The sequence below is a fragment of the Spodoptera frugiperda genome, chromosome 28 (assembly GCF_023101765.2).
Source record: "Spodoptera frugiperda isolate SF20-4 chromosome 28, AGI-APGP_CSIRO_Sfru_2.0, whole genome shotgun sequence".
In the NCBI taxonomy this organism is placed as follows: domain Eukaryota; kingdom Metazoa; phylum Arthropoda; class Insecta; order Lepidoptera; family Noctuidae; genus Spodoptera; species Spodoptera frugiperda.
The window spans coordinates 4032749-4044979 of NC_064239.1; the positions used below are offsets into that span (position 1 = coordinate 4032749).

A 12231-nucleotide genomic window follows, 5' to 3' on the forward strand; every position below is an offset into this window, starting at 1 on the left:
GTAAACTTTAATATTGATTATATTTATCAGTTTATCACTTTATTATATCGCCTAATCGATATCTTTCATATTAGCAAATGTCATATCTGATCTAAATTTCACAGTATTATCTACTGTCTACTACCTACTTGTGTCCTTGTAAAACTAATTACTAATTATACTTAATTGATCTTATCGGACTTAGACCGAATACGTATACTAATATCAATAATTTTATTATAACTTTCGTGAGATACACTAAAACTAGTAGAGTTCCTCGTCAAACAGTTACGCGAGTAAGCCGATAACATGAAAATATCAATGTCAATAATCCCTCAGATTAATCATTATAAGTCATAACAATGTGCAACCTCGATAGTTTCGATTTAAACCCTTAATCTTAGTACAGGTACGGTACATAATTATGTGCTTTCAAAGTGCAATATAATGTATTAAGAAAGATTTTTTTAGAAAACATCGATAAGAACATTTATACAAAGAGTTATTTTAATATTTTTAATAAAAGAACGTCAGAGATCGAACGACTATGGATTTTTTCAAATTGTCTTTGAATTTGAATTCTTAGTTCTACTCAAAATTGCTACTTTATCAGGAGTATCACCCAGATAACAACTAGCCCATTCATTTTGTACCTATGTACATCATTTATCAATACTCAATACTCAATACTCAATACTTTATTGCATGCCATAATGTGTACTCTTATGAAACACTGAACTGACTTTTCTTGTCTTCGTTGATTGTAAGGCTCTTCTATAGCTCTCAAAGAGTTTCAGCTTAGATAATTCATAAGAATATATTATGCAGAAACTCCTATTAAATATCCTCGTCCTAAATTTTAAGTTATGTAATATATTTTAAGTTATAAATAGTAAGTACATTAATTTCAGGTAAAGAAAATAACAGATGCTAAAAATAATGGTTTTATTGAAAATTTTAAAAGTACAATACATTCATACATATTTTTAAAAGTACAGAAAATAACTAGTCTCAAATATACCTAATTTGCACTGTTTTTAACGGGTTAGCTTCTGCTTACTAGTCTTAAAATGGACTGATACTATTGTAAATAGTATGCCTCAATTAATTTATATATTAAATCATCTAAATATTATCCGTAGCCAGTCATGTCACGCAGAAATGCTCTACTACCTTGAGGATTGTCTCTTGGTACCTGAAAAGAACAAAAGGATACTTTATTGTGAGAAAGTAGACGCCGCTTTCGATAGAATTCCTGGAGGTACGGTACTTACGCTGTGGCCAGCATAGTTTATCCAGAAGAATCTGAAGTTTCCATAACTCTTGTAGTAGCCCTCCAACTTGTTGTCTTCCCAAATAGGCATACGTTTCGCCCTTCTGTACTGCTCAGCGCCAGGCCATTTCAAGCGATCCACCCAGAGAATTTGTCCTAAAATCAAAATCGATATTTGTTTCTTGACCCCAACAACTAGTCAAATAAACAATTGAATAAAATAAAGGAACTCAGTTTGAAGCTGTAGTAATGAAATATTTTACCTGGAGTATCACAAATCAAATCAAGATTCCCATTATATTTCGTCAAAATAATATCCGTTTCGTTCAGCAACTTCTCAACTGAAATTTTATTAAAAACTTTTTAATTAAAAACAAATATCTCGATGAGTTCTCATTTGGAACGTTTTGGTCGGACTAGGAACTTTATTAAACCGATGAAAGTGTAGATGACCAATATAAAAGATATACTAACTGCCGTCTGTTACGGGTTTCATGAAGTCGCCACGTAAGGTGTCGAATACCGAACGAGATGAACTGGCCCACTCTATGTGTTCAGGGATATTCAAAGCAGGTTTAACATGTTGGTTCATTAAAACTGCGAGGTTAAATTGTTGTCCAGGTTCAGGTTCGTAAACAGAATTGCGTATCATCATATCCCTGGCGAATTCTGAAAACATTGAATAAATTAAAAAAAATTGTACTCGCAAAAATTAAAAGTCTATGTGTTCATAATTTTTATCTTAATAGTTTCCATACCGTAAGCACTGGTAGACGAAGGACGCCGAGGTGGCATTTTTGTAAGTATATTGTAGAAATCGACGTTACTTGTTGCATCAAACACTGCAAATTGTGTGGTCCCCCATTGTAGTGACGATTCATAGTATAAACCTTCGTTGAAGAGTCGTTCAGCTTCTTTGGCGTTTCGTTGAATGTGATTATAGCCTGCCTCGTCCACTAGACCTGCAGCGAGTAGCAGTGGGCCCCATGTAAGAGTAGCATCGATTGGAGATATCCAAGCATTGCCCATCGCAATCCCCTTTAAGTTTGAGCCAATCGTTCCGGCTTTTTCTGCCTGAAGAAAACAGAATGTTAATAAAAACTAAACATAGTTTAGTCGTATATAGGATCGTTATCATCATCATCAGCCTGATTTCGTTTGCTGCAGGACATTGCATGTGCATTTACCTTAGGTCCAAACTAGATTTAATTTAGCTTACCTCGTGCATAGCTATGCCCATATCTACCGCCATTTTCCCTCCATATGATTGCCCGTAAATATATAAGGGCACTCCTTGGAACTCCGGGTTTTTATTGTAGAAACCACGCATCAGCTCGACAAAGTCACGGGCTGCAAGAATAACTTAATTGTATAACGACAGTATACCACAACAAGTTAATTAATTGAATTGTTTGGTACAACTTGCCTATTTCTTTGTTGCTAACTGTTAAAAACTTTTGATCGTCGACGTAACTGAAACCTGTGCCCACAGGGTTATCGACGAACAAAACGTTGAAGTTTTTCACCTGAAATGTAATAACCGAATTGGTTTTTATTAAGTTATAGAGGGTGTGTCTACGTTCGCTTTCGATCAGGAAACAAGCGTGATGTTGTTTTATTCTTATTATTATTTGCATCATCATCATTGTTAATGTAACGCAGAGTTACCCATGTGTAGTTCCTTTCTTGTAACGACAAGTCCAAAGGTCCTAGAATTTCGAAGTTTCCAATTCCTGTGGAAGATCCCCCGGGTCCGCCTTGCAGCCAAACTATGAGTGGTCTCTCCACGTAGTTTTGGACATCAGCAGTGGTGTAGAACAGCCAGTAGAACATGTGAGCACCTTCCCTAACATTGACATATCCGAAATCTTGTTTGAACGGCCCAAACTGACCTAGAACAATAGTAATATAGTACAAACGCTCTCCAACTAGATAGAAAGACGTATCTATAATGGCTGGTGGCAGTGGTTGGATGTGAAGTTAAAGCTGAACATCTAACTCAATGGCGTATTTTTGAGTGAGATCTATTGTTCATAATGGGTTGCGAACAGACTTTTAAGTCGACTCTTCCAGTATTCCTGAGGCAAATTACTGACAATTTCCAGCTTCCTACTAGTACGATTAGCAATTACGGTTGTGTCTTCTCTATCAGTCACTCAATCACCGAGAAACAAGTAACAGAATAAGTTAATACAAAACTTTACATTTTTTATAAAAGAATTTTGATAAAAAAAATGACTTACCAACTACATATCCACTAGATAAGGCTATTATTAAAATTGAGTAAAACAACATTGTTACACTGCTGTATCTACAACACTGAAGTAGGATTATTAGACACATATTATCAATGCATAATCCATTTCAGATTACATTTTATTTATGAATGTATTACATACTTAGTTATTGATATTTTTGGCGTATTTCAGTTATTGTAGCTTCTGATGATGAGTGTACTTTAAATAATAGCTTTTGTTGAGGATGGAAAATCACCCAATGATTTATCCCGACTTGTGTTAGGCGAAAGAGAGTGTTAGTTTTACTGACTAAAACCACTCCGTTTCTACGCCTGCTTTTTGAGCTGGAGCCCCGGTAAGCCTGCTAGGTAGTCCTCAGCTCAGGATCAGGCATCAGCCCTACTGGGCCCCATCTTTGGTGGTCTGATGGCTCTTTGTGGCGGGCGCGGAACCAATGCCGGACGCAAGAGGTCGCCATAGCCGACCACATCCCTGAGGACGGTGCGGTGCTCAGCCCACGCAGGGCACACCCCCAATGTATGCTCCAACGTGTCCGCCGGGCGGTCCTCGTAGTGATGACACCCGGGCGTTTCCTCCCGCCCAATTAGAAACAGGAACCTACCGAAGCTCTATTAATTTAATACATACGATACGCACACCAATATATTAAGCTTTTAAATTGTTGGCTATCTGTCTGTTGGTTCTGAAAAATCTCTAAAACTGCGGGACTGATTTTGATTGGCAGGTAGCTGATGTATTCTTTCCTCCTAAAGTATGTACTATACTTTGTAAATCACATAAAAAAAAATCGACAAAGAAATGTTGGCAAACCTAGTTATGAGTGAAAATAAGTGGTAAGTCCGAGGCATAATCACATGTCTGTCTAAAATTATCTTTTTATGTAAACTGTGTAGTGTGTATTAAAGGATATTTTAATCGATACTAAAAGGATCAATCAATAGCCTTCGTATATTTTCGAAAATAAAACGACAGTTTCTAGACACACCTTTAATGATTTAATTCAAAAGTAGATTGTACAAAAATGATTCAATAAATACCTACGTCTCACTATATTTTGACGGCTTAACAGTTTACAGTTTTAAAAATGATAATTTGGTAAGTCCCGAAATATTATCCGTAGCCAGTCATGTCACGCAGAAATGCTCTACTACCTTGAGGATTGTCTCTTGGTACCTGAAAAGAACAAAAGGATACTTTATTGTGAGAAAGTAGACGCCGCTTTCGATAGAATTCCTAGAGTACTTACGCTGTGGCCAGCATAGTTTATCCAGAAGAATCTGAAGTTTCCATAACTCTTGTAGTAGCCCTCCAACTTGTTGTCTTCCCAAATAGGCATACGTTTCGCCCTTCTATACTGCTCAGCACCAGGCCATTTCAAGCGATCCACCCAGAGAATTTGTCCTAAAATCAAAATCGATATTTGTTTCTTGACCCCAACAACTAGTCAAATAAACAATTGAATAAAATAAAGGAACTCAGTTTGAAGCTGTAGTAATGAAATATTTTACCTGGAGTATCACAAATCAAATCAAGATTCCCATTATATTTCGTCAAAATAATATCCGTTTCGTTCAGCAACTTCTCAACTGAAATTTTATTAAAAACTTTTTAATTAAAAACAAATATCTCGACGAGTTCTCATTTGGAACGTTTTGGTCGGACTAGGAACTTTATTAAACCGATGAAAGTGTAGATGACTAATATAAAAGATATACTAACTGCCGTCTGTTACGGGTTTCATGAAGTCTTCCATTAAAGTGTCGAATACCGAGTTGGATAACGCGCCCCACTCTACGTGTTCAGGTATTTGTAAAGCAGGTTTGACGTGGTCATTCATCAAATCATCGAGGTCATATTCTCCCTCTCTTGTAGGTTTGTAAAGATAATTCCGAATCAGCATATTTTTGGAAAATTCTGAAAATATTGAATTGACCATTTTATGATTTGTACTTGTGTCGCAAAAACAATTCATAAGCATTTAGTGGCTAAACAGTCATCATACCGTAAGCACTGGTAGACGAAGGAGGCCGAGGTGGCATTTTTGTGAGTATATTGTAGAAATCGACGTTACTTGTAGCATCAAACACTGCAAATTGTGTTCTCCTCCATTGTTCTGACGATTCATAGTAGAAACCTTCGTTGAAGAGTCGTTCAGCTTCTTTGGCGTTTCGTTGAATGTGATTATAGCCTGCCTCGTCCACTAGACCTGCAGCTAGTAGCAGTGGGCCCCATGTAAGAGTAGCATCGATTGGAGATATCCAAGCATTGCCCATCGCAATCCCTTTTAAGTTTGAGCCAATCGTTCCGGCTTTTTCTGCCTGAAGAAAGAAGAATGTTAATGAAACTGATTATTATTCTTTGTGCCACAGAACAACTATAATATCATGAGTTTGATCCAGGTACGAATCGTAGACCTTTTCACGAAATCGAACGAGTTTGGGACAGCCGCGAAAGAGAGTGACTAAGTTACTTGCACGGGGAGGCGAGCACTGAAATTAAAAGTATTGAAATGTTTCGACGCCATGAGACGCTACCGCCACTCATAGCCTCTAGTGATCTGGTAACACATGACAGATGACAGAAGTACAAAGACGTTCGTTGAAATAATTAACGGATGACGTTACATAAATCTTACATCGCACATATGAAGTTTGCATGCAAATTAACACGTATACAAAATCCCAACGAATAACAGTTGAGCAGAAAGCCCGCCAGACACGATCACCTCGCCTGGTTGGATGATTCTCCTTTTCTTAGGGAACTGTACTCGTGACGACGCGCGCGATGTCAGCCCCAGCCTTGATTTAGGTGTACTTACCTCGTGCATAGCTATGCCCATATCGATCGCCATTTTCCCTCCATATGATTGCCCGTAAATATATAAGGGCACTCCTTGGAACTCTGGGTTTTTATTGTAGAAACCACGCATCAGCTCGACAAAGTCACGAGCTGCAAGAATAACTAAATTGTATACCGACAGTATACCACACACCCTAAGTATACTATAAGTGTGGGAGAGCCATGCTTCGGCACGAATGGGTCAGCTCGACCAGAGTGATACCACGGCCTCACCGAAAACCGACTTGAAACAACGCTTGCGTTGTGTTTTGTTGTGTTAAAGGTTATCGGAGGCCCAATTCCCGCCTGTCCAATCTTCCTAAACCCCGATTCCCCAACAATCCTTGAATTCCGAATCTCCAACGGCCGGCAACGCACTTGTCACGCATCGTGTGTTTCAAGTGTCCATGGGCGGCGGCGATTACTTACCATCAGGTGCTACGTCTGCTCGAATACCAGCATGTTCCATAAAAAAACACAACTAGTTAATTATTTGAATTGTTTAGTACAACTTGCCTATTTCTTTGTTGTTAACTGTTAAAAACTTTGGATCGTCGACGTAACTGAAACCTGTGCCCACAGGGTTGTCGACGAACAAAACGTTGAAGTTTTTCACCTGAAATATAAGAACATGCTCAATTTTACTTTACTTAGTTTACTTAGACATATTTTAAGTGTGGGAGAGCTATGCTTCGGCATGAATGGGCCATTTCGACCGGAGTGATACCTCGACCTCACAGAAAACTGACGTGAAACAACGCTTGCGTTGTGTTTCGTTGTGTGAGTGAGGTTACCGGAGGGCCAATTAATCCCCTCCCCAAACTCCGATTCCTCAACAACCCTTAAACTCCTTAAAAGGCCGGCAATGCACTTGCAACGCTTCTGGTATTTTGGGTATCGATGAACGGCGGCGGTTGCTTACCATCAGGTGATTCATCTGTTCGGTTACCGACTTATACCATAAAAAAAAACTTAGACATAGTTAATTAAACGTCGTTAGTCAAATAAACGTCGATCCTATTTCCTTATTAGGTAAGGTTATAAAGGGAATCCTGAGTCTACATTTGTTTATTTATTTATTGTTATTGTTCAAGTTGTATATGAAGTATTAGAACTAGAAAACTTTATTTACTTATGTAATAATAAAAGTTTGTATTTCCTGCTCCTTAGAGAAACAATCGTGATGTTGTTTTATTGTTATTATTTGTATTACAATTTGTTAATGTAACGTAGAGTTTACCCATGTGTAGTTCCTTTCTTGTAACGACAAGTCCAAAGGTCCTAGAATTTCAAAGTTTCCAATTCCTGTGGAAGACCCCCCGGGTCCGCCTTGCAGCCAAACTATGAGTGGTCTCTCTACGTAGTTTTGGACATCAGCAGTGGTGTAGAACAGCCAGTAGAACATGTGAGCACCTTCCCTAACATTGACATATCCGAAATCTTGTTTGAACGGCCCAAACTGACCTAGAACAACAATTACGGCACCATGTTATAACATATAATATTGACATTTCTTCTCTGAAGATGTAATAGTGTTAATGCGAATGTAATAATAAACTCAACATTTACTTATACCCTGCTAATATCATGTCAAATAGTTTAGTTGAGGCAATAAATTAGATAGTTATTTCAAGAGAAGAGATGCGCTAACATACCGGTACCTAAGTATTATTTATTATGTAAGAAATACCGTTTCAACAATAAGTACTTATTACCATCTGTTTAAGGCTAGGTTACATGATAATTGTGTATATTGAGTAATATTAAAGGCTATGCTATGTCAATTTATCTCCAAATCTAGACAAACTTGAATATGAACCTTAAGCCCGCCACACATGATTGTGAATTATTTTGCCATAAAAATGTATGTGATTAAGATATGAGATAAGCATGTAATAAGAAAGCGATTTAAATGTTAAACATTAAATTACTATTGCAATTTGTGTAGAATTTAAGTATAATATTAAAGTAATTTTAGAGGTGATATTAGTCTAATCGAAAATATATGCAACACAAATTAAAGATAAGGTACAATCGCCTAATGAGCATAACATTTCTTCTGTCAATCTGATCGCCTAGTACCTGTGTACCTAATTTTGAAGCGCGATTGAAAAATTGGTACCATGAAAACATGAGTTTAAAAAACCCTTCCCTTATCGTTTGTTATGTTATCTAGAAACCGTGCACTTGATATGTATACCCCCTTTTTGTCACACGTTGTATATATATATAAAATAACTTTTATATATATTTCTATTAACAAGGACTTACCAAAAACATATCCACTAGATAGAGTTATAATTAAAATTGAGTAAAACAACATTTTTACACTACTGTATCTACAACACTGAAATTGGATCAATATTTAAACATTTCGTGAATATAATCGGTTCTGATAAGGTTTATCGGACTGTATCTAATTGAGATTTTTTTACGAGTTTTAATGATTAGTAATTGATAGATAGGAATTAAATGATAATATATTGTGTAGTAATGATGCATAGAATACAGTTGTGATAACAAATGTATAAAATGTATTCTATGGCGTCAGAAATCAAATGTATTCTTTGGCGAGAGAGTACAAATTAAGTGAGGTGATAACCTCTTGCTTCGGATGCCGTCTGAGTCGACTTCAAGGAATTATATATTCAAACAGAGACTTAATTTGTGATCGCTAATCACCCAATTTAAGTATGGAAGAGCCATGCTTCGGCACAAATGGGCCGGCTCGACCGAAGTTACACGACCTCACAGAAAACCGACGTGAAACAACGCTTGCGTTGTGTTTAGTTGTGTAAGTGAGGTTACCGGAGGCCCAATTACCCAACTTCCCAATCTTCCCAATCCCCGATTCCCCAACCCTTAAATTCCTAACCCAATAAAGGCTAGCAAAGCACGTTGTTTCAAGTGTCCATGGGCGCCGGTGATTGTTTACCATCAGGTGATTAGTCTGCTCGTTTATCGGCTTATTCCATAAAAAAACTCTCAATCCAACCCAACGAATTCTCCTACATGAAAGGGGTGCAATGGTCCAGTAGTGAACTGTCACGGGTTTTTATTCAGCATCTAAAACTTCTTCTTCTTACGAAAATATAAGAGATAAAATAATGCTTGTGTTTTATGTTTTAAAGGTCACAAATAATAATTATTCAGCTGATTTTCGGATCACGTGTCAATTGTTTTAATGTCTCTTAACTATAGAACAATAGGGATTTAACGACTGCATAATCATTAGTTGAGATAAATGTTTATTATTTTCTTGTGACATGCATTATGCACGTCTTGTTTCAATGTAAAATAAAAAGTATTTTGAAAAGAGTTGGTATTTACTTATGGTATATTGACGTCCTATTATGGATGTATTTTTTTATAACAATATAATTATTATTAGACTGCCTCGTTGGTCGAGTGGTCGCTAGTGCGACTGCCGGGCAAGGAGTCTGGGGTTCGATACCCGGGTCGGGCAAAGTATTGCTGGAGTTTTTTCGGTTTTACAAAAAATTCTCAGTATTAGCACGGAGTCTGGAATTCTGCCCAGTATATGGCAACAGGCTCACCCCCTATATGAAACCAGTTTATCATAGTCTCGCTTTGTATGATTCTTCCACACATTCGATGGTCAATTTATACTGGTTTTGCATACTTTGTTGTGTTGCCGGGTGTACCTACAACTAGCTTACACGTTTTTCTGTCAATTTAATAGATTATCAGCTTTGTTACGAAGCAATAAAAGTGATAATGCATTAAAGTTTTTTTACAGAAGGTGTAACTTGACGTGCGTCTATTCAGTCGTTTCCATCGCTTCCTTGTTCCTCCTTGTGAACACAATCTATTGTTGTGAATATTTTTCCTGAATTGAAGACACAATCGTTTAACTTAATTATTTTCCTTTGAAATAATGTTTATTGACTTTTTTTTTGTAATTAGTTTATTGTTATGGGAAGACAAAAGGCCAAGAACCCTTACTCGTGTGAGCTATGATTTTGAATTTATAACAATTCTTTCGTGCAAAAACTATCAGCCGTCAATTTTATTCTACGAATAAAAATTATATGCTGATTGAAAAATGATCCCTAAATGTATGCGTTCACAGGCCCGCATCGTACGCATCACACGCACCGCACGCAACGGATTTTAGTTTGTCTTGTATAGAAACTCATACGACTGCATCCACTGATCCGCATCGTACGCACCGCATCATCAGCAATGCCTACATGCGATGCGCATGCGATGCGTACTGATGACGTCATATATAATGCGTACGATGCGGGCCTGTTGACGCTTACCTTTCCTCTTTCTTATAAACACGGAGTACATTTTCGTTATGCCGACTCGTTCTTGATAATACATCTACATTTTCCTTTACTTCATTTTCTTTAATCTACTCATGACAGAACAAGACAAGTTTCGATATGTATCTATAACCAGATTAAAATCTTATCCGTTCCCAATCATGTATCTAAGGCACCTTATAAGTAATGTCACTTTAGTTTTTTTTTTTATTCTTTACATTGCTAATATGTGTCTTAATACAATAAATAACTGTCCGGAGCTGCGGACAACATAACAGGTTAATACCGGGACTCCGGCTCAAAGCAGGAGAAAGAACGGGGTGGTATTTAGTCAGTAAGAATCTGACACTCCCTTCCGCCACACGCCGCACAAGGCGGGAGGGAGTGTCAGACTCAGAAGTCATTGGAAGTTTGCCCCACAACCAAAAAAAAAATTATATAAATAACAACCTACTGTCACCTAAAGTCTACTAAAATTGTCACTTACTGTAGCGTACAAATTCAAAGACCACACTGAAATTGTTGATCGACGCACGAATTGAATCAAGGACTTTGTATTCATTATCATTAGATTCGCTAGTAGACACAAAGGCAGTACTAATTCTGTTGGTATTAAAGTTGTTCACATAAAGATGTACTCGTAATGGTTGCAATTAAACATGTTTTGCTACATGGTAACATCGTGTTTGCAGTCGTGACGATTTGAGGTGTTCCGTAAGACTTGGCACGACAATTGTGAATAAGGATACTTTTTTGTATAAACTGCTTTACGATGTGATGTTATGGGACAAGAACTTTTATAGATTGTCTGAATTTTGATTGTACAGTTAGTGCGGTGGCTCCCTCTAGCCTCGCCCAAGGCGAGAGAAGTCATTGGATGATTTTCCACCCTCAAAAAAAAAAAAAGGCAAAGAGGAAGACCAGTATTGCCAATTGTACATCTTCTGGTTGGTGTTGTCCTTTATTTTATTTTTTTAATAATATACTGCTCTACTTCCTACATAGATCCGAAGGTGATTCAACATATGTTTTGTATTACGAGTATTCCGCAAAACAACATCTACTAAATGGCTTGATTGTTCTCATTGACTGTACATAATTAATGTATAGCAACAAAAGCCTTATCGCAAATGCTCAGTAAATTATGCGTACTTCCCGCTAGTGAAGTGGTGATGCCGTGCCGATAATAAATATCTCAGATATATAAACTCTTTTTGGAATGAAACTTTTGTTTTGTTCAATTGTAATTAGGTAATCGATTGATCGGTTTCTCTAGAGGAGTTAAGTTACTGGAGTTGCGGTATGCCTAGCGGGTTACCGGAGCTCTGGCTCGAAAAGCAGGAGTAGGAACGGGGTTGTTTTTAGTCAGTAACAGTCTGATATTTTACTCTCGTTTCGCCCAAGACGGGAGAAGTCATTTGATGATTTTCCCCTCAAAAATAAAAGTGTTGCTAAGATTCTTTATTTCACCATCCGACTCTAAAATCAAAACTTTCCAGTTCGTTTTTTGATATCGGACAGATTCATTTTGATAAGGGACTGATCAAGTGTTGTAACAAGCTGGCAAAATTGGAGTATCCTGTGAGTAATT

The 12231-nt window shown here is 37.3% G+C and overlaps 1 protein-coding gene across 3 annotated transcripts; it reads right to left on the minus strand.

Annotated features, from left to right (window-relative positions):
• Positions 1–909: 909 nt before the first annotated feature.
• LOC118265251 (retinoid-inducible serine carboxypeptidase-like) lies at positions 910–8771 on the minus strand. 3 transcript variants are annotated; one of them, XM_050705927.1, is made up of 9 exons: positions 8620–8769; positions 2921–3144; positions 2679–2778; positions 2472–2602; positions 2011–2326; positions 1727–1921; positions 1516–1593; positions 1254–1408; positions 910–1174 (listed from the first exon to the last, which is right to left on the minus strand). In XM_050705927.1, the coding sequence occupies exons 1-9, from the start codon at positions 8669–8671 to the stop codon at positions 1112–1114; spliced, it is 1314 nt and encodes a 437-aa protein (XP_050561884.1). In that variant the 5' UTR covers positions 8672–8769; the 3' UTR covers positions 910–1111. The 3 variants fall into 3 exon arrangements, with proteins under 3 accessions (XP_050561884.1, XP_035433945.2, XP_035433947.2); XM_035578052.2 differs by lacking the exon at positions 8620–8769 and adding an exon at positions 3496–3638; XM_035578054.2 differs by lacking the exons at positions 910–1174; positions 1254–1408; positions 1516–1593; ... (3 more) ...; positions 2679–2778; positions 2921–3144 and adding exons at positions 4483–4683; positions 4757–4911; positions 5019–5096; ... (3 more) ...; positions 6865–6964; positions 7589–7812 and having other exon boundaries at positions 8620–8771.
• Between the last annotated feature and the right edge of the window lie 3460 nt (positions 8772–12231).

Excerpts from the sequence above, each read along its gene's own strand:
- LOC118265251 (XM_035578052.2), bottom strand. The coding sequence starts at position 3,595 with ATGTGTCTAATAATCCTACTTCAGTGTTGTAGATACAGCAGTGTAACA. Across the intron at positions 2,779-2,920 it reads AAGAAAGGAACTACACATGG|GTGAAAAACTTCAACGTTTT; the intron begins GTAACTCTGCGT and ends ATTACATTTCAG. Across the intron at positions 2,603-2,678 it reads AGTTAGCAACAAAGAAATAG|CCCGTGACTTTGTCGAGCTG; the intron begins GCAAGTTGTACC and ends TTATTCTTGCAG.